This window comes from Benincasa hispida, chromosome 7, assembly GCF_027475165.1.
Source record: "Benincasa hispida cultivar pf3 chromosome 7, pf3_genome.v1.1, whole genome shotgun sequence".
Classification (NCBI taxonomy): Eukaryota; Viridiplantae; Streptophyta; class Magnoliopsida; order Cucurbitales; family Cucurbitaceae; genus Benincasa; species Benincasa hispida.
The window spans coordinates 51,123,997-51,147,521 of record NC_143484.1 but is presented as its reverse complement, the minus strand read 5'-3'; the positions used below and the strand labels follow the sequence as shown (position 1 = coordinate 51,147,521).

The window sequence follows — 23,525 nt, the reverse complement described above, 5'->3', positions numbered from 1 at the left end:
TATATTTTGTTGGTATGTTTTACCGATTAAAGAGAATTAGAATTATTACAGTTTTTGAAAAGAATATATGAAAAATAATCTATTATGTTCTACAAATTGAGGGAAAAAAATTGAGATCGTCCAGTTTATGTCATAAATGATTTGAGAAAATACGTGTATATTTGAAAATTAATCAACAATAACAAAGCATAAAACTAAAAAAAAGAAAAGAATGAAATAAAAAACAAACAAACAAAAAATAGAACTAATCTCATTCACAAAAAAAAACTGCATCAGATCCTCCAACTCAACTCAACTCTGCACAACAAACACAAATAATTTAACTCCCCAGATAATTTAACTCTTCAGATAATAATTACCAACTCAACTCAACTCAACTTTCTACTTTTATCATATACCAAACAAACCCTTAAAAACGTAACATAAGAGAATGGAGATCAATTGCGTTGTTTTTTGGGCGGGCCAATAAATATTAGTTCTCGGTTCTTTTTTTTTATTTTTTTTTCAATAGTGATTTTTATAGAAAGCAATAATTAAATGTTATTAAAAGGGGTATTTATTGTAGGGTAGTATACTACCACTACTTTGTGCATCTAGATTTTATGAGTTGGCCAGATTGAGATTCATTCAGTTAGATTGAAATCTTATTACTACATTGGTTGAGAGATATAGACCAAAGACGCATACATTTCATGTGCCTATTAGAGAGTGGGTTATCACGTTACAGAACATAGAAGTATTGTTTGGGTTACATGTTAACGACAAGCCTGTTACCGAAGTAATGCATGATGAATATTTGCCAAATGCTACTTGGTGTGACCCCATCTGCTAATAGAATCATGGGATCAAGATTAATTTTAATGTGACTAGGGACGCAATTTCAAGGCTTGATGATGATGCAAACGAGGAAGCTGACATGAGATATGCACGAGCATACATACTACAGATGATGAGTGGAATTCTGGTTTCTGACAAGTCAATTCACTTTGTGCACCTAGTGGTCCTGCCATTGTTAGCCAATCTCCATGAAGTAGGACAGTGTTCTTGAGATGGAGCATATTTGACATGGTTGTATAGACAAATATGCAAAGCAATAAAACCTGATGTTCATGAAATCACTATGCCTTTGATACTTTTGCAAATATGGGCTAGGGAACAATTTCCAATAATGACCTACAGCTCCGACATGTCAACGATCATTAGTTAGTGGAGGAGCCGATGGTTGTATGTTATTTTATTTTAATTTAACTTAACCAATATTTTTTATATGACTATAGTTAATTTAAAATCTAAAATATTAATTCAATAATATAGGTTGATAGACTAATTTTGTGTAATTAGGTCAGCTACACATGTAGTGAGTCAACATAGATACATGTTTGATCTGCTTCAACCTGATCAGGTACGTGAATACTGAACCAATTGAATTTTTTATATACTTGTCTTTAATATTTTTAATATAATGTGTTATGTTTTAGATTATTTAGGAGCCTTACAAAGTTGTCATGGACATTTTGCCCAATTTCTTTACGAACAGTCAAAACATGTGGCAAAACCATAAGTCCTTTCATATGTTTTCACACTGGTGAATGGTATCTTCGTGATAGGGTGATTAAACAGTTTGGTTTCCAATAGAATGTCCCATTAGAGTGCAATATTGAACCTCTATTGCATGACAGCAACCTAAGAATTGCATATTAGTCTAAAAAAGCTGCACATTTGATAGTGCGATGACACTATCGTAAAATGTCTATTACAATTGAGGTTTCAATTAGGCAATTCGATAGGGATGTAACTTAAGATTACATCCATTGATATAATAATATTATGAGGTGTTATATTACTCGTCTAGGAGCAATTGTGGGTCATCTGATACATAATTAAATTTCATCTAATTATTTTTAATTTAAATTTGTATTAAATATTCTCTAATTATTCTATAATTCACATAGATCTAGTAACAATAGCCTTCATGATGTTATAGATGATCCAAACCAGGTCTTTAATGTATGCAGTAATAATGAGAGCTACATGAAGGAGATACATTATATGTACGATATATGTACTGCACCTCCGCCAGCACGAACATGGGTTCGATGAGGTTGACCATAATGTGGAAGAATTGCTCCTATGACACAGATGTAGAGTCATACTGATTATACTAGTCCGATGATGATAATGCTAGCCTTCGATTCAGGATATTATGATTCAAAGACCAGTCCATCTTTTTCATACATGCACGAACATGGGTGTGATCGTGGAGAGCATAACAAATATTTATACTATGGGTCTAGAGCTGTCAGAGGATCAAGAGAAACCAAAGCAACCTAAAGTTCAAAGTCGACGAAAACAATAAGCTCAAAATTGATGACGTCTGCCTTGTGAGACCCTTTGATTTTTTTATCATTATTTTTAAATTAATGAAAAATTTAAATTATTGCATTGATATGGACATTTTAATTTCCATTTTATTATTTTTTAATTATGAATAATAGTTGTAATACGGAAGAAAAAAGATTGAAAATTTATTATTTTCTATGATGTCTCTTAAAGTTAGAACAGTTAAAGATGAAACAACGGTAAATTTTTCTTACTATTAAGAAATACAAGAGTAAGTTCTTATTATTAAAAAATAAAACGGTAATTTTGTATAAAGTACGTTGTTTAAGGAATTGTAAAAGTGAAGAGTATTAAAAAAAAATAGTTAAGTCGAGTATTGAACACTAGACCATTGTTGGAAAGAAAAAAAGATTAAAGTATCTTGATTGCTTGTTGAACACTTGATCAATTAAAATATATCATTCCACACAAGTCAAATCTTCAAAACTACGACATTTCTCTAATTATTTTCAAAACCACGATTATTTTATTAATTATTTTGAAAAAATACAATATTTCTCCAATTTTTCCAACAAATTTGGACATGTTGTATCAAAATAATAATAAAAAAAATTCCTGCTGTCGTAGAGGAAACCCCTAAACTGACTCTAGGATAAAAGATATCGGTTCACAAAATAGATAGATAATAATTAAAAGAAAGAAAAAGAAGAAGAAAAAGAAAAAAAGAAATTGGTGGGATAGGGTTATTAAAGAAGACTGCGTTTGCAGAAATAAAAGAGCGTTACCGGTCTTCACCTTGGGATTGGTTCCTCTCTGACACTCTTCCACTTTCTCACTTTTTTGTTCTTACTTCAAACCCCCCCTCTTTCTTTTTTTCTTCCAATCCAATTCCCTTTTCTTACACTATTTTAATTTTCAACCCACCAACTCTTTTCCCCTCTCTTAAATTTCAATTTCAATTTTAAATTTTTATTAATCTATTAATTTAGATTTCGAAATTTCAGAAGTGCACATTTTTAAACATTTTTTTATATTTTATTTTCATATACTTATGAAACTCCATGTTTAAATTTTAATTTTAATTGATACTACTTAAAGCTCAAGATTTAAATTAATATACCAAATTCATAAATATAAATTGATATTTTTCCCTCAATAGTTTATATTTTATAAATTGTATTCATGCTTAACAAATCCAATAAATTTGATCATTTCAGGCTGGATTGAAGATCACCTGTCCACCATAGATGCTCAGAAATTGAGTGGTTTCTTATATGTTTATGACTAGGATGCCGAATTAGTTAATCACATTAAAAAATCCAAGGTTTTGAATGGAAAATTGGTTTTTCACTTTGTCTTCCAGATTTTAGTCGTTCATTGAGGTACTTTTCTCTGTTTCTCTCTATCCCTTCTTCCTCCTATTTTTAGTTATGTGATTGAATGAGGTAATATTTATTTGAAATTTCTGAGAGTTTTATTTTCTATATGGGTTGCGTTTATTTACATTTGCTTAGTTTATTTTACCTTATCATGAGACGTTTTATTCTTGTATTTAAAAGTTTAGTTCTGTTATATTTTGATCCTACTCTATTTTATTATGATTTGCTTGGAGATTCTAACTAAAAACAAACAGTAGCATTTATAGCATGTGTTTTTTTTGTTTTTTTTGTTTTTTTTTTGTTAACATAAAAATTAGTAGGACTTAAATACTCATAGTTAAACAATAGGAAATTATTTAAAATGAAAAAAGTATTGAAAATATTTATAATAATAGCAAAGTATCACAATGTACGCAAAATGAAATTTTGCTATATTTGTAAATATTTTGGTTCATTTTCCTACTTTTGAAAACAGTCCTAAAAATATATATGAAAAGTGCACCTTTTTTTTTACATAATAGATTTATAGCTAGAAAATAAATAAGTTAACAAAAAATATAAATCACCTCAACCTTCCATTAAAAAGTTAGCGAAATCCTAACCGCAAGAACCAAAATAAACAATTTTTAAAAGTCCAGGGACTAAAATAGACGTTTTTGAAAGTTTATAGAACCAAAATAGAACAAGAGTCAAAGTTCGTGGACCAAAATAGGACTTAATTTTTTTTTTTTATTAGACACAAATTTATAGGGATTATTGTTTTAAATGATAAAATTGCTAAAAATATTTACAACTATAGCAAAGTGTCAATATCTATCCATGATAAACATCTATCGCTGACATTGACAAATATAAATAAACCACGATAAATGTCTATCACGATCTATCATTGATAATGACATTTTACTAAATTTATAAATAAGTTGACTCATTTTTCTTTATTTAAAAATAGCTCAAATTTAAATCTGATATATTAATTAATTATAAAAATTAAAAAATTTATGGAGAGATTTTTAAAATTTTAAGATAAAGTTGATATTTTTTATCCTTTCAAGTTTAGCCATACAATTTAATTGCCAATATAAAGTCGAACTCACAAAAAAAAAAAAATAAATAAATAAAAAAAAAATAAAATAAAAAACGTTTTTGTGGATTTAGAATTTAAATACTGTATCATGGGTTTAGGACATCTATTCTCTTCATCTGATCATCACGTCACGGTTATTATAACTATGACTTTTCTAATTTGATTCCTAGTACTATAATTAATAATAATATATTTAAATTACATTGTTAACTTCATTCTCATTTAACTTAACTTTTAAACTTCAACACTATTTTTCACACACACACATATATATATATATATATATATATATAAACAGAGAGAGAAACGAACCTTTTTTTTTATATATTAAGAATATTCATATAATCTAGTGTTTTGTTTTCTTTGGGATGTTTGAGACAAAGATTATCATAAGATTATGATAACCACTTTTTGTTACATTAAATACTATTTCAAAACCCTCAATTAGCTATAATAAACACTATTTCAAAATTCCAATTCGTTACCGTATATATTATTTATTTTTACTATTTTACTATAGTATTTACTATTTCTTTCTCAAACTAAAATAATTTACACTTCAAACACATACTATTATAATCTAAACTAAAATCATATTTACCCCAAACACAAACGGTTAAAACCCAACTATAACAATTTAGAAATATAATAACTAACTCCTCGTCCCAAACACACATTTTTAGTTCAACTAACACGTGAGGATTTGAACCTAACTCTAATTCTACCCAATTCTCTTGGAATATAAAGTAAAGATATAAAATTGATAGCACAGATCTTATGATCGTTGAGATAGTGGAGATAATTAGCAAATGAAAGCTAATACTTACACAACCAAATCGAGTGGTTGAAATCGAAACAACTAACTAAACTCTATTACAAATAACCATTTTAACTTCTTTTTCTTCTTTTCTGTTTGAAAAAAAGAAGTAACATTTTGTTAGGACGTCAGCTTGAAATTCACACCAAACACTTTTAAGAAAACAAACCTCTGTTTCTATTTCATAGCAACATATTCATATTCATTAACAACGCCATCGTTAATGTCTTCCCCACAAATTTCCACCAGAATCCTTCAATTCCAATCCCAGAACAACCCTTTGAAACAGCCAAATTCCGATTCCCCATATCCAAATTCGTCTTGGAAATGGGTTTCTTTACTAATTTCGCCACTTCTTCTTCCCCCTCACATGGCCTCACACCATATGGAGCATTGTTTGCTCCAAACATTCCTATGGGGTAACACAAATTCGGATTATCCCATGCCCCAAATCTCCTTCCCATTTTCCCGTAAAACTTTTCGGAGAATTTAAGGTCTCCAGACAAATTGTTTCCAAACAAGTAAATTGCGCTAACAAAGGGCAGAGTTGCAAGTTTTGGCGAGGGGTTTCCGGTTAGATTGTTGTGGCTAAGTCCCAGAAACCTTAGACTTTTCAATTCAGACAATGAATCTGGAATTTCCCCTATCAAACTCATGTCGGAAAGATCCAAAATGGCTAAATTTTGTAGATTTTTCCAGTTTATGCTCTTGAGTTCTCCCCCAATTGGATTGTTGGATAAGATAATTTCTTCTAAGGAATTCATCTTCTCAAACGACTGTCTCAATCCACCGTTGAAACTGTTGTTGCTCAGATCCAAAAGCGTCAAATTTCTCATATCGCCGAGTTCACTCGGCAAAATTCCACTCAATTTGTTGTCACTCAGATCAAGCTTCAAAAGGGAAGTCAAATTTCCCAAACTCGGCGGCAAAGAACCCGACAGCAAATTTCTACTCAAATCCAAAATCAGTAGCTCGCTCAGCCTGCCTAGATTTTGAGCAATTGGACCAGTGAGCGAGTTCTCAGCAAGAACCAATCGCTTCAATTTGATCAAATCGCCAAAACTTTCTGGTATTTCACCCACGAATCCGTTCTGTAATAGAACCAAAGATTGCAGCTTTGATAGACTCCCAAAATTGGCCGGAATTTGTCCGGCGAGGGCAGCGTTTGATCTGAACTCAAGAGATTCTAAACTTCCGGCGAGTTTAACCCATTCTCCAGTTGGGAGTGAAACAGAATTGTTCCCTTTTGTTGAGACAAAGCAGCTGAAGAAGGACAGAGTTTTAAGGTGTTTGAGTTCAAACAATTGCTGTCTGAAATGGGCATTTGGGGAACAAGCTAGAGAGTTGTCATGAGTTGGTCCAATGTTTAGTGCAGTGACATACCAAAGCCCATCAAATATATCACAAGAAACCCCCTGAAAAATATCTCAAAAGATCACCACACTTTCCACTTTCCATTAAATATACAAAATTTTCTTCAAATAACAGAGTGCCCTGTTTTCTCAGGCGTTTCCTCAATTGGGAAATTTTGAAACAATGATAAAAACTCAAAAAAAAAAAAAAATGGAGTAGATTGACGAACAGTACTTACCTGTATTGGAGTCCACCCACAAGGATCTGGGTAGAGATCTGAGCCATTCCACCAATTACCGACAAATCCCTGTATTGCAGAGAACAGAGAATCCAGCTCTGTTTTCTCCATTGGAGCTTCTCCACCTTCTTGTGCATAGCTTCTCCAACTTCCCAAACAGACAAAGAACATAACAATAAACAGCCTCTTCAATGCCATAACAGAAACGTATTGCTGTTGAAATTCAAAAGTTTATGGTAACATATGGAGAAAATCAATGGAACGGAGAGAGAATGAAATGGGTACGCAGTGCATGGGGGGTTCACAAGAAGAAGAAGTACAGAGAAAAATCACAAAAACAAGGTAGAAAAAAGCAAACCCAGATGAAGAAAAGAAACAAAATTAAAGAGAGTTGTGTTTGTGGGTTGAGATTATGGGAATGGGGAGAACAGAGTGGGGAAGAGAAGAGGAAAGAGAGGGGGGGATATAGGCAAAGCACAATTCTCAAAAAAGGCCAAAAAAGCAATAATAGTAATAACAATAATAAAGATCAGAGCGCCATAAAATGACTGAAGGGGCTAAAGCCTCAACCCCAAATGAAAGCGAAATGTGGGGCAATGTCCTTTCCTTGTATGCATTGGAATGCCAAAGGAAAAAGAACTCTCTTTTATCAGAGAAATGATTTAGTTAAGCAAAGATTTATTGCCATGAAGGATAGGATGGCTAAAAGAGTAAAGTGGTTGGAAGAATTATGGTTTTAGAGTTTAGAGAAGATTAAAGAAGAGGTGTGGAATTAGGGTTTAGGTAGGGTTAGGGATAGGACTGTGGGGGGGTGGGGATTGGGGAAGAGAACTAAATGGTGCTTTTAAAAAGGGGACCATTATTTCTTTTCTTTTTGGCATGCAGAAGAGAGAGAGTGTGTATTTTGTATGTAGGGAGGGAAAGAAAATAAAAAAAGTTGAGATTTTGGGTAATGGGTTTTCTTTTAATTTGTATGTATTTTGGGTATTTGGGATGGATTTTCAAGTGTTGTATTGAGAATAGGGAAAAGGACAAAGGAAGGGATTTGAGTGTTTCACAATGTGGGGAGGATGATTGCTTGGCCTTTAATGGTGGCACGGTTAAGAGCTGAAAATTGCAGTTGTTGATGTGAGTTGTGATTCTCATTGTATTGTACACAAAGCCATTCTTAATTTCTTGTAAAATCAAATACTGCTTCATTTTTTTTTATTTTATTGATTTCTTAGATTTTTTTGTTGAATATCTGACCGTTGACCACTTATTTTTCTTCCATCTCTTTTCACTTCGTCCAACGGGATTGGAATTCTTTTGTGCATGTTCTTACAAGGCGCGATCTCTTTGCAATTTCGTTTTCTTGGTATTTTAGTATTTTTGCAATGGTTGGTTTCTAGTAGCCATTTTGATGCTTTGAGTTTTATCCAACAGCCTGAAGTTGTCTAGTCTTGATTTTACTGTCTTTTTTTTAAAGATGAAAAAAATACTACTACCTTGAAGGTTCATTTGTCTTGACATCTATTAATTTAATACAAAGCCTTTAATAAGTAGTGTTCTCTCTCTCTTTTTTCTCGTTTTAAGTAGTACTAGAACAAAAATAAAGAGAAACATTAAACATGATCTTAATTCTAGTGACTATGAAATCTGTCTATGCTGGTGTTCTTCAATCCAAATGGGTTAATTTTAGAAACGGTTGGAATATCTTGAATCTATTATCTAACGATTCGAATGAACAAATATAGGGGTCAAGAGGGGTGGCATTGTCCCCGAAACTTAATTAGAATTGGTATTTGATATATATTTTATTATTTGATTTTTTTTCTTTTCTCTATAGAAGTGCACTATATAAACTCTCTAACTTTAGAGGCGTTATTCGTTTTGTTTTGTATAATATTCTTTCTAATAAAATTGTTCTCCCTTTATCCCATTAACGTAGTTAACACACTGCTAGCGAACCACTTCAAACTATGTGTCGATCTTCTCTATTCTCTTTACATTTTATGTATTTTTTAATTGCTGATTTCGTACCACATACTACTACTATATATTCCTCTTTTGGAAGGTTGCTAAATTTGAATTTTAACTATAATAATAATGACATAGTTGAGATTACAGTTAGTCCAATGAGTAATAAATAAATAAAAGAAAAAAAAGTCAACATATTTCATACAAGTTAGATTATAATCGTAGTTCATACACGTATTAGTTCCATACACGTATTCAAACATATTAATTTATGTACCAATTTAAATTATGAACTCTTTGTAACTTGTTTGTGGTTATATATTTATCTGGTGATTAGCATTAATTACCAACGAGTATTAAATAATAGGAAAAAAAATAGTAATGTGTATTTATTCATTACACCTAAAGTTAACGTGTGGTATATTTATTTATAAATGTATAGACATCTCATATATAAGAAAATGAAGTAGAAAGATAAGATAGAAAAATAATGAACCTGAAAATTGCCTTGTTTTAAAAAATATTCACGATTCCCAATCCGTAATTATAGTTATGATTTCTGATTTCAGTGTATAATAATTGGAACTCGTCATAATCTATGCCCCCCCCCCCCCCCCCCCCCCCCAAAAAAAAAAAAAGGAGAAAAAGGGAAAATATTGGGAAACTTGCGAAGGACATTTTTTGAAATTATTGTTGGTAATGATTAACTTGGATGAAAACAACGTTTTAATCCATAAAATTCACTAATAATTTATAGTCTAGATGTTAATAAATATCATACTATATAATTTGTAATAATTTACTTCCTCCATTAAAAGATACCAATAAATTTAGAGAAATTCACTACACACATAGGTGGATAAATTGATCAAGTGTCAATTTTGTCTATAAATCGAAAGTAAAACAACTACACAATGTCAATTTCATTGTTATTTTTTTTTCAAGTAAATAAATTAAATGTTTAGATGATCAAGTAGAATGATTAAGGCCCAATTATTTGACTTTTTGTTTTTTTTTTTTTTTTGAAAATTAAGTTTCTTTTATATATCTATTTTTACAACGATTTGCATCTTTTATAAATATAATGGTTAAATTTTTAATCAAATTCCTAAAAAAAACAACTTTTTGAAACTATTTATTTAGTTCTCAAAATTTGGCTTGGTTTTTTTAAACCATTAGTGAAAAGTAGATAATAATGAAAGAAATTTGGAGGTAGAAGCAATGTACATAGGCTTAATTTTAAAAAATAAACTAATTATCAAACGGGACCTAAATTATTACAAGTTTTAAAGTATATAAACTAAATTGTTGCTATAGAAACAAAGATCTTTTTTTTAAAAAAAAAATTATGCATATAAACACTCACCCCGTTCCTAAAATATTGTTTTTGTTTTAGAAATTTTACTGGGAATTTTATCCTTGTATTTAAGAAATATACAAATTATTTAAGAAAGATATAGGAAATAGAATTAATCCAAAAAATCAAAAACAAAAAATAAAATGGTTACCAAATATCTAAATTACTGGGTAATTATTTTAAATGATAAAAATACTGAAAATATTTTAACTTTCATCATTGAGTAATAGAAGTCTATGATACTATTACTAATAGATAATAACATTTGACTATATTCATAAATAAGTTAGATTCGTTTTTTTTTTTTAATGGGAGAATGACTATAAATTGTTAGGCAAAATGGTTTTTAACTAAATTGAAGACGCATAAAAAGAAAAGATAAAAGCGTAGGGATAGGAAGGCATTGGCGATGGGGTTTGGTGGCTCGAAAAAGAGGACACAATTTGGTATTGGTATTGGCTTTTTCTTTCTCACAAACAAAAGATCAGAGAAACGAAAACGACATTCCATCCTTTAAAATCTCTACTCTCTGAATTACTGATTACCTTTCATAATTTTCTACAAACATCCAAATAAATGCAATTTTGTTGTAATTTTATTGTATTCAGATTTGAGAGATCAGCTTAGAATCGAAAACGAAATGAAGAAGGAATAATGTTACAGATATATACATATATATATATATATAGAGAGAGAGAGAGAGAGAGATTCAGACAAGTGTAATTAGGGTTTCTGAATATATTCTGAGCTGAGATTTATAATAATAATAATCATCATTCACAAAAAGCCTTCTTCAAAGCTCACACACTGCTGGAATTCAATTCACAGGCTTTCTCTGCTCCACCCCAACATGCAGCAGTTGAACCAGAACGCTTCCGCTGCCGCCTGCCGCCTACATTATCCGATGCCCACGGCGGATTAACCTGGAGATATGCGATTTTGGATTTAATTAAAAATCGAAGCGAAATTTTGGGATTTGAGGGATGTGGAGCCCTTTTTGTGAAGGGTTAATTAGGGTTTCAAAAAGTAAGCACGTGGTAGGCACGTGGAGTGTGTGAGACGCTGAGATGTCATTTTCTATCCTCTGCTTTACTCTACTCTACTATTCTTTCCCCATTAGCCTCCAACCATAACCTCCTCACTAATTATTACTCTTTTTACTTTGCTCTTTCTTCCGCTCTTTATCATTATTTGTTTTTTTCACCCAACTGGTGATGTATTTTAAAATTAAATCGTAATGTTTCATATTTATGGTATAAATCATATTCATATATAAAAATATACATCACTTCGACTCGAATAATTATAACAAAGTAAATGATGTGATTTTCCGTTTTAATAATTATAACAAAGTAAATGATGTGATTTTCCGTTTTAACATCTTTCTAGATTATGATATTTTTATATCCAAATCATGCACCCCTTATATGAAAGAATATAATACTTCAACCTGAATAGTTGTTGCGAGACAAATGATGTAACCATCATTTCAAAAATATTTCCACCATTAGATCATAATATTTTATATATTTATAGTTTAGATCACACCCGTATACAAAAAATACATCACCACCAGTTGTAATAAATGATAAAATAAGTATTTGTTAAAAAATGTAAGAACAAAAAATATATATATACATTTCTGTGGAGTTACCGTAGTTTACAAATAATGTATGTGCGTGAAATTTTCAGTCACGAAATAGCATGCATGTGACTACCTTTATGATTTTTGGTCGTTGAACTCCTCTTCATTATTTATTATTATTATTATTTACATCCTTTAAGTTTAGGCCTTCACATTTCGCTATCAGTTGTATTGTATGTAATTTTTTATTAAAAAATATTTAATTTACGTGCCTTCAGAATCGAGTAAATATATGTAGTTTCTGATTATTAGGAAAAAAAAAATTATGACTTTAGTCATCTTCGGCACCTTTGAAACCGTTTGTTCGCACGAAGCTTTTAGAATAACATATTCCGTGGTGTTGAATTTTAGTTTAGGTTGATTTATGCGGACCTATTTCAATTTATAATACTCGAACATCGGATTCCCTCTATTGAATGTACATACTTAATTTGAGAAGCGAAACGTAAGACTAATATCTTTAACAAGTGTTCATCTTCTTATTGTTAGAAAAATTCTGTCTAAATTATTTGGAGCCTTAAGTTTCTAAACCTTTCAAATATTTGTAGAATTCTCGTATGAACATGACCTTTGGGCCCAACTAATTGAATTTTGGGTTTGGTTGCATATAAGCTAGATGAAGTCTATTTGGGCTCAATTGAACTTATACCTAAATATTTGACAAAATTAGTTTATTCAATCTAATTGTCATGAAGAAAACATGCAGGGACTTTATCAACTCGTGGCTTCAATTTCAAATTGGGACTTACATCCACTTTTAATTAATCTCAATTTTGATAATTTATAATTTGGTTATCAATGACAATTTGTAGTTAGTCTAAAATTTTTCGAATAGAATCATAAACATTAAAAGTTGTCTAACAAATTTTTAAATTTTTAAATGTGTTTTTAATAGATTCCAAATTTAAAAGTAGACCTAAAACTTACAAATGTTTATTGTTTAATAAGTTTTTACATTTTTAAATTCATGACTCATAAGTCTTGAACCTATTTTGAGATTTTTTTTTTTAAAAAAATGTTCACTATTGATTTCTTGTTCGAGATCATGTTTTAAATTATTCATTAAGGAAGTATTTAACCCCCAACTACAAGTAAGTTAGTTATAATAGTTGGTATTTCTAGTTGTTATTACCTACGGTAACCTACAATATCACTATTTCAATTTGTTTTTGTTACAATATTTACTATTTTCTACTCATTCCCGTTAGAAATTAATAAGCTAGATACATTATGGATAACACATTCTTAGATACATTTCTAATTTCAAGATACATGCATTTCTAGATACATGTAATTGTTCAAGTACATGAATGGTTTGTATACACGTACTTCATTTATTTTGTGTCTTTTAGGAAGTGTCTCTTGAGTACTATATAAAGAGTTCATTTCCCACATTTGTATGCAAGAGAAAAGAATCAAAATCAATAGAAGCAAATTGAAGTTTATAAAGAAACTGAGTTTTAAGAGAACAATATTCTTCTCTTGTGCATTCTTGAATTTTGTAAGAGAACAAGTTTCTTCTCTTAAAAGTTTGTGAAATTTAGAGTGAATTTAGAGTGGGCTCGTCAATGCTTTCAACAAAGTGGTGTCAGAGCAAAAGGATTGAAAGATGTCATATAACATGTTGCAGCCTCAACTTCCTCACTTTGAGGTAGAGACGATGGAGCCAACAAATGAAGGTTCTTTATGGATCTCAAGATCTTTGGGATATTGTTGACAGAGGATATTCAGAGTCAGAAAGTGAGGATGGTCTTTCACCACAACAACTCGATGAGTTGAGAGATACTAGAAAAAAGATAAGAAGACATTATTTTTCATCTACCAAGTCGTGGATGAAAATATTTTTGAAAGAATATCAGGAGTCTCTACTGCTAAAGCAGCATAGGATGCATTGCAAAATTTGTACGAAGGAGAAGAAAAGGTAAAATTGGTTTGATTGCAAACACTTCGAGCTGAATTTGATACCATTCGAATGAAAGATGCTGAAACTATTGAAGATTTTTTCAACCGTGTTCTACTAATTGTTAATCAATTGAGATCAAATGGAGAAACAATCAAAAATCAAAGGGTGGTTGAAAAGATCCTTAGAAGCATGACTAGAAGATATGAGCATATTGTTGTAGCAATTGAAGAATCCAAAGATTTGTCAACTCTATCTATCAATAGCTTAGTGGGATCTCTTCAATCTCATGAGCTCAGATTGAAGTTGTTTGATTCTACTCCTTCAGAATAAGCTTTTCATATGCAATCCTCCTCTAGAGGGCGATCTGGTGGAAGAAAAGGTGGATGTGGCGATAAAGGCAATGGATGAGCCAACGTCGTAACAAATTTAGAGTCAGAGAGTAGAGACAATCAATCTTTTTCAAATAGAGGAAGAAGAAGAAGTTCAAATAGAGGAAGAAGCAAAAGTGGTGGTCATGGATATTTTCTCACATACAATGTTTCAATTGTAGACGTTATAGACATTTTCAAGCAGACTGATGATCTAAGAAGGCTAATTCTAATCAAACAAAAACCACTCTAATGCATGAGCAATAGGATAATGATCAAGGTCTTCTCTTCCTCGCATTCAACGTCCAAGAAACAAGCACTGAAGAAATATGGTATCTTGATAATAGTTGCTGTAACCACATGACAGGGAAAAAGGATATTTTTATATCTTTAGATGAATCTCATCAAAATGTAGTGAAGACTGGTGACAATAGGAAGCTTGAGGTCAAAGTCAAAGGAGATATTCTTGTCAAGATAAAAAGGGAGCAAAAAGAATTACCGATGTGTATTATGTTTCAGGTCTCAAACACAATCTTTTAAGTGTTGGGAAACTTCTCCTAAGAGGACATGATGTTATCTTTAAAGATAACATATGTGAGATTATAACCAAGAATGGAGGTCTCTTTAAAGATAACATATACGCATGACTTACAACAAAATGTTTCCAATTAAAATATGTTATGAGAAACCTGTTTGTTTTGAGAGTTTAGTAAATGACTCTTCATGGTTGTGGCATTGTCGATTCGGACACCTAAATTTTGACACTTTGTCTCACATGTGTCAACAACATATGGTGAGAGGAATGCTAAATATTAAAAAGGAAGATGAACTTTGTGAAGCATGTGTTTTCGGAAAGCATCATCGAACTTCATTGCCGACAGGAGATTCTTGGAGAGCACCAAAACCTCTTGAACTTGTCCAACAGACTTGTGTGGACCCATGAGAACCACTACACATGGAGGTAACCGTTATTTTCTCACATTTATTGATGACTACAGTCGAAAAACGTGGATTTATCTGCTAAAAGAAAAGAGCTTTACTTTCGAATGTTTCAAGATATTCAAAGCAATGGTGGAAAATGAAAGTAACTTGAAATTGAAAGTATTGTGTTCGGATCATGGAGAAGAATATATAGTCTTTGCAGACTTCTTGAAGGAAAATGGAATCAAGCATCAGAAGACTGTTTGAAGAACTCCTCAACAAAATGGAGTTGCATAGAGGAAAAACAAAATAATAATGGAAATTGCAAGAAGTATGTTGAAGGCCAAGAAGCTTCCAGATCAATTTTGGGGAGATGTTGTAACTTGTGCTGTTTATCTCCTAAATCGAGCTTCAACTAAAAGTGTGCAAGGTGTTACTCCTCAAGAAGCACGGAGCGGATTGAAACCGTATGTTAGTCACCTAAGAATGTTTGGGTGTATTGCTTACTCTCATATTTCATATGAGAAAAGAGGTAAACTAGATGTAAATTAGAAAAATGCATTTTTGTTGGGTACAGTGAGAACTCCAAGTCTTACAGATTATACAACCCTGTAAGTAAGAAAGTTATTATTAGTCGAGATGTTAAGTTCGATGAAACAAAATTCTGGCAATGGGATGCATCAAATAAAGACCAGAATCCATTACTTGTTGACATGAATGACAAAGAAGATGCTCGAGACTTGGAGCTTGAAGAGATTCAACCATTGACTTCACCTTCTTTATCACATTCTACAAGTGATAAAGAAACTACTCCAAGGAAGACAAGAAATATTCAAGAGATCTATAATACTTAAAGAAGAATACAAGATGATGAACATGCTGATTTTGCTTTATTTACATATGTTGATCCTATATACTTTGAAGAGGCAATTCAAGATGAGAAATGGAAAGATTCAATGGATCAAGAGATTGATGCAATCAGAAGAAACGAGACATGGGAGTTAGTCAAATTACCAGAGAATAGAAAAGCTCTTGGAGTCAAAAGAATCTATAGAACAAAACTGAAGCAAAATGGAGAAGTGCAAAAATACAAGGCCAAACTTGTAGTAAAAGGTTACAAACAAAAGTTTGGTGTGGATTATGAAGAAGGTTTTGCACCAGTAACTCGCTCAGAGACCGTTCGTTTGATGCCAGCCCTTGCAGCACGAGATAACTGGAAAGTTTATCAAATGGATGTCAAGTCAGCATTTCTAAATGGGTATTTAGAGGACAAAATTTATGTTGAGCAGCCCCTTGGTTATGCCAAAATTGGAGAAGAAAATAAGGTGTGTCGATTGAAGAAAGCATTGTATGGGCTAAAGCAAGTACCAAGAGCCTGGTACAAACGTATCGATGATTTTCTCTTGAAGGATGGTTTCAGAAGATGTCCATATGAACATGCTCTCTACACCAAAAAAGATGAAAATGGTAATTTCTTGATGATTTGTCTATATGTTGATGATTTAAATCTTTACGGAAAATTCAAACATGATGATTGACGAGTTCAAAGAGAAGTTCAAAATAGAGAATGTTTATCCTGTTAGTACTCCTATGGACGTAGGTTTAAAGTTAAGCAAGCATGATGATAGTGAAGCTTTTGATGCCACCATCTATAGAAGTCTTGTTGGAAGTTTAATGTATTTAACTACAACTAGACCTGATCTTATGTTCTCAATAAGTTTGTTGAGTAGATTTATGGCATCACCAAAGAGAAGTCATTGGGACGTTGGAAAGATAGTTCTTAGATATATTCTTGGAACTGTTGATCATGGAATCCACTATAAAAGGAATGTGGATAATGTTCTTGTTAGCTACAGTGATAGTGATTAGGGAGGAAATATTGATGATTTCAAAAGTACTTCTGGGTATGTATTTAATATTGGTTTTGGAGCAGTTTCGTGGGTTCAAAGAAACAGGATATTGTAGCATTGTCAACAATGGAAGCTGAATGCATTTCTTTGTTTGCAGCTAGTTGTCAAGCACTTTGGCTTAGAAAGGTACTACATGAATTGAAGTGTCCTCAAGAGAAAGGGACTGTCATGTTCTGTGATAATAAATCATCTATTTCACTTTCGAAGAATCCAGTTTTTTATGAAAGAAGCAAACACATACAGATCAAGTATCATTTCATCAGATAATTGATCAAAGATGGTGAAGTATATATCAAGTATTGCAAGACACAAGATCAAGTTGTAGACATGGTCATAAATGCGTTAAAGACAGACTTATTCTTGAAAATGAAAGAGAAGCTCGGAGTCAGGGAAGTCTAGCTTAAGGGGGCATGTTAGAAATTAATAAGCTAGATACATTATGGATAACACATTCCTAGATACACTTCCAATTTCAAGATACATGCATTTATAGATACATGTAATTGTTCAAGTACATAAATGGTATGTATACATGTACTTCATTTATTTTGTGTCTTTTAGGAAGTGTCTCTTGAGTACTATATAAAGAGTTCATTTCCCTCATTTGTATGCAAGAGAAGAGAATCAGAATCAATAGAAGCAAACTGAAGTTTATAAAGAAACTGAGTTTTAAGAGAACAATATTCTTCTCTTGTGCATTCTTGAGTTTTGTAAGAGAACAAGTTTCTTCTCTTAAAAGTTTGTGAAATTTAGGTTAATGCTTTCAACAATTCTCTCATTCTCTTTTTGTTGCAATGTTTACTATTTTCCACCAAGACTAAAATAGTTTGCATCTTAAAGACAGACTATTATAACCTAAACTAAAGTAGTTTGCATCCTAAACACATACTATCATAACCTAAACTAAAGTAGTTTGCATCCTAAACACATACTATTATAACATAGAAACTACTATTTTTTCTTTTTTGAAAAATATACGAATGTGTATCAGTAGTTACACCGAGATATCTCAACTAGGTTAACACATTATTAGCAATCTCATCATATCCCACTGTCATTCCTATTAATAATTAATAAGTACAAAAGGCAAAACTAGGCCAATGCAAAGCAAGAAAGGGAGCTAGAGAGAAGCCCAACAACAAAAGGCAAAATCGAATATTGCATAAAAGCCGATAAATTAAGGGAGATGGTGGCAGGTTGTAGTCTTTGAAGAGCTTCAATCGATTAGACCAACAGCCCCTCAAGTAGCAAATATTTTCCAAATTTTGGCAGTACTTTTTGATGTGTTGTTAAAAGTGCAATTTTTCCTCTCTAACCAAATAGACCAACTAATGACAATAGAGGAGTTGAATATGGTCATGTTTTTGCAAGTTGGAGAGCTCATTCTGCAAAAGCTTTTGCAATGTGTGGCAATGTCCGAATCGTTACTAAGGATGGTCTCCAACATACAATATAATGTCCTTCAAAGCAATATAGCCAAATTGCATCGCAAAAAGAGATGATCCATGGTTTCCTCGGGATAATGACAATTAGGGCACCCGTTTGGATTTAGGGTAATCTTTGGCAATCTTTTCCGTAGAATGTCGACACTATTGAAGCTTTTGTGGAGATGAAAGCCCTCTATGATGGTGGAGATGTGGAAAGAGGCATTGGTGCTTAGTTTCCATCTAGGTTGATCTTTTCCCCTATCAGCTCATAAGGAACCTCCCCATACTATAATAACCTAAGACTATTATAAGTCACATACTATGATAACAATTGATTATAATAACAAACTTAGCGTCCCAAACACCCTTTAAATTTTATATCACACTAAAGATGTCCATGGAGTTGGGTGGGATTGGGATGGCTTCCTCGACCCAATCTTCGTGAAATTCTCCATAGGGTCAGGTTGGGAATTCCCATGGGAATTTTTTCCTTGTTTTTTAAATAATTAACTCAAATTACTATGACTTTTTTATTATTATTAAATAGTTAAATTTCTCATGACAAAAATATAATTGAAATGTTTAATTTTCAAAATATCTAAAAATTAAAATGGAAAATTTTTACTGTTAGAAAAAAATGTAAAACTATTTACAGAAATTATATAAAAAAAAAAACATTGATAGTAAATTTCTCTTCTATCCGCCTCTGTAAAAAAGAATTAAATTATACTATTTTGTATAAATAATTTTTCTTTTTCTATTTTTAAAAATCTTCCCATTAAAACTTAAATATTACAACATTTTATAGTCTTGACTGAATATATTTATAAACTAATAGTGAGTTATATAACTCACATAAACTCTTACCGCGAGTATGAGTTTGATATATAAACTCCATGTGTTATATATAAAAACTCACAGTGGATGCATATATATAGGACGTGGATCGAGGCAGGAAATATAATCTTCATTATCATCTCCGTTTAGTCAATGAGAAAAGAATATTCCTTCTTCTTCCCCTATTTCTCATCTAATCGGAGATAGGAGTGTTCAAAAAAATCAATTACCCAAAAAACTCAATCAACCCAACCCAATTTATACAATTCGGATCGGGTTGGATTCAAATAAATGAAATATTACGGGTTGGTTTGGTTCATAGGTTCATTTAAGATAACCTGAACCAACTCGAGTTTAGTATTAATTTCAAAAAAATATGTTTTTTTTTTTTTTTACTTCTGATACGATTAATTTTATTTCATGATTTTTTTAAATCCATTCTCCAACAACTTCTAAAATTAATTTTTTAACACTATAAAAAGAAAACTTTCATAATGTAAATGAAATTGAGTTGTTAGTCTTAATTCAATAGATTAAAATAATTAAATAAATTTTTTATGAATTAATATTTTACTTCTTTTTAGAACACAAATTTAATTAAATGACTCGAATAACCTAAACCAATCCAACCTAATTGTTTTGTAGTTGAGTTGGGTTGGGTCCATTATTTAACAAATGTTATTTGGATTAAAGAAACTTACAACCCAAACAATTGTGTTGGGCTTAAAAGATGCTTCAACCCAAATCAACCCAACTTACAAATGCTCCTAATCGGAGATTGAGATTCATTCTGATCGTGGAAGGCCACTAAATAGACATTTTTAGATCACACCATTATGAACCTAACTATCTACTAACATAATATGCATCCATTAAAAGATTGACACAAAGGACTGACTTCAAACTAGTGGGACTGAATCAAAATAATAACTATAAGCCTCTTGGTTGTTGATAGGGATTTGGCTTTTTTAAAAAATCAAGATTACAAAATATGATTTCTCTCCTTTTCTTTTTTTTTTTTTTTATTCACTTTTCGTTAATATTTTCAAAAATCAAGTCAAATATTAAAAAAGCTACCATTTGTTTTTAAAATTTCACTAAAATTTTAGATGTTTATATAAGAAGTGTGAGAATTGTAATAAAGAAATTGAGAGAGAATAAACTTAAATTAAAACAAAAATAAAAACGAAAACTAAGTATTATTTAATTTTTAATGGATATATAGGTTTCTAGTGTTGGTCAAAAGATACATTGATGTAAAAGCTAGAATTAGGATTCACATTAACGGAGACATACTCAATTTAAACTATTTGTTGGTAATTTGTAACTATTTTAATTTGATTTTTTAAAATCAACTTAGATCGTAATAATAAAATTATTTATCCTAAAATCTTAAAAAACTAGCAAAGTAAAAACTAATTACATGATCCTTTATAAACGAGTCAGGAAAATAGGAGAAGATAAGAAGATGATTGACCATTCATATTAGTGAAAAACTGGTTCTATTCTTTCGATTCGAGCCATTTTTTTATAATATAATATTATATTAATCTATACATTTAAATAGGTCTTATACACGTGTAAAAATCATGTGTATTAACGAGGTTAAAACATATCTTCTAAAAGATAATTCAAAACGGAATTTAGAAGCTAATTGATTGATCCATTTGTAATATATTAGAATTTTAATACAAATATTTTGGGTGATACACCCGAAATTTAAATTGACATTCATCTAAAATTGTAAAATGATAGTGATTAGGTCAGACAAATTTATACTCTAAATATTAGAGTATAATATCCTAATAAAGTTAACACTTTCGGCTAATCATATGCAATAATACAAATACTTGTTTAAAACTTATTGATGCATATCTTGTTTAGGCACAATTAGAAATGACAATAATTCCAAACAAAAACATAACTCAACCGATTAAACTGGCACATAAATGGGTCTTTATTATCGATGGAAGAATATATATAGATACGTAAATTCAAAATGACATCGACTTTTAACCAAAACATAACTCAACTAATTAAATTAATATTATTATTTATTATTAACTATCAAATGTTATTTGAATTCCCATTTGTTAAACGAGAAATTTTGGATCAATCGCAAATTGTCACGTCATTTATTAATTAATGACGAAATTCCAAATAATTGAATTTGAGACTAATTAGAAGTTTACATGTATCCCAAATTGAGGTTGAAGACATAAATTGGTGAATTCCGATAATGCCACGTGTTTTTCTTTGGAATGAATAAAATTAATTTGGTCCAAATTTGATATTATTATTTGGGTTAAAGTCCAATTGAGTCCAAAAATAGGTTTAATATTACCAAATATCGAATAAGGTCCAAATCCATTTAGTTGGGCCTAAAGGCTAGGTTCATGAACTAATCAAGCCAAGCCCAAGCCCATGAAACTCACCTGAGAATTCAGGAGTTCTCTCCATTTGCGGGGGTCAACAATTCTACCCTGCAGATAACTCAAAAGGAATTCTCTACCATCACAAAACTCCCTGAAGCTGACCATGCTTGAAGACTAAAATCCTTTGGAGATACAAGCATTCTGAAGACCGAAGTCCCTTGAAGATACAAGTATTCTAACCACGCTTGAAGACTGAAGTCCTTTGAAGATATAGACATTTTGAAGACGGAAGTCCTTTGAAGATAGAAGCATTCTGGCCACAATTGAAGACTGAAGTATTTTGAAGATACAAGCATTCTTCCAAGACCCCAAGCTCAAGAATATCCACATGCTCTGCTTCTATACATCAAGTGTACACATTTAACCGAGAGATCGAACCACATCTTATCAAATCAACATCAACATCAACACCAACTGAGATCAACAAACCCAAAGGCCGATCGTCCAAGAAAATCAACAAGCCTAAAGGCCGATTGTCCAAGAAGATCAACAAGCCCAGAGTTCGATCGTCCAAGAAGATCATCAAGCCCAGAGGTCGATAAGATCATTGAGCCCAGAGGCCGATCATCCAAGAAGATCATCGAGTCTAGAGACGATCGTCCAAGAAGATCAACAAGCCCAAAGGTTGATCATCTAAGAAGATCAACCAACTTAAAGACTATAATTTATATTGAAAGCATAAAAAATATTATGTATTAGATATTATACTCACTTTCCATAAAATTAATACAAATACAAAGTTCAAGTTTCTCAGGAAACCTCGTGCAAACTTCATTCTCCATATCGTGTCGAACTAAAGAAAAGAAGGAAAAAATACACTGAATGTATAAAGTTAAGAATGATCACATGTTTGAAATTTCATTCTGGATTTGTTTATATACTTTTTATAATTTACGAAGTTAAAAAATAAGCAAAAATAAACATAGTTGAATTGGTAGTGATAACTTTATCCATGCCCAAATGTGTTTTTTGTCTCTTCAATTTATTAAAAATTTACTTCTCTATTTACTGGACTTTGAAGCTTACGTCCAATTAGTGCATAAACCTTTAATTTAATATCTAAGATATCACAATAAATTAAAAACTTTTAAAACATTAATTGATTAATTATATATAAGTTTAAATTCGATGTAAGATAATTTGAAACTTTCAATTTTGCATTTAGTAAATAAATTAGTTTTAAAGAAAATAAGATGTTTAGATCCCATTTAGTTACCTTTTTTGTTTTTGAAAATTAAGCTTATTTTCTCTTCATTTTATTACCATGATTTACATATTTCTTAAATATAATAGTTGGATTATTAGTTACATTAAAAAAACAAAAAAAATTTTTAAAAGCTATTTTTTAAAATTTTCAAAGTTTCTCGAAATTTTTTAAATTATCAGTAAAAACTAAATAACAAAGGAAGAAATTTGAATGTGAAAATCTATATATTTAATTGAAAGGAAAAAAAATCGAAATAATTAACCAATCAAATCTTAAAAGATTAAAATTATAATTTAAAAAATTTAAGGACTATGTAGTTGAAAAAGTTAATCGACTAAAATT

The 23,525-nt window shown here is 31.0% G+C and overlaps 1 protein-coding gene across 1 annotated transcript; it reads right to left on the bottom strand.

Annotated features, from left to right (window-relative positions):
- Positions 1–5,548: 5,548 nt before the first annotated feature.
- LOC120080820 (piriformospora indica-insensitive protein 2-like) lies at positions 5,549–7,991 on the bottom strand. Its single transcript, XM_039035470.2, has 2 exons — positions 7,215–7,991; positions 5,549–7,038 (listed from the first exon to the last, which is right to left on the bottom strand). Exons 1-2 carry the CDS (start codon positions 7,410–7,412, stop codon positions 5,806–5,808), a joined length of 1,431 nt encoding a protein of 476 aa, XP_038891398.1. The 5' UTR covers positions 7,413–7,991; the 3' UTR covers positions 5,549–5,805.
- Positions 7,992–23,525: the final 15,534 nt, after the last annotated feature.

Coding starts and splice junctions, on each gene's coding strand:
- LOC120080820 (XM_039035470.2), bottom strand. CDS start 7,412: ATGGCATTGAAGAGGCTGTTTATTGTTATGTTCTTTGTCTGTTTGGGA. Junction 7,039..7,214: donor GTGGGTGGACTCCAATACAG/GTAAGTACTGTT, acceptor GATATTTTTCAG/GGGGTTTCTTGTGATATATT.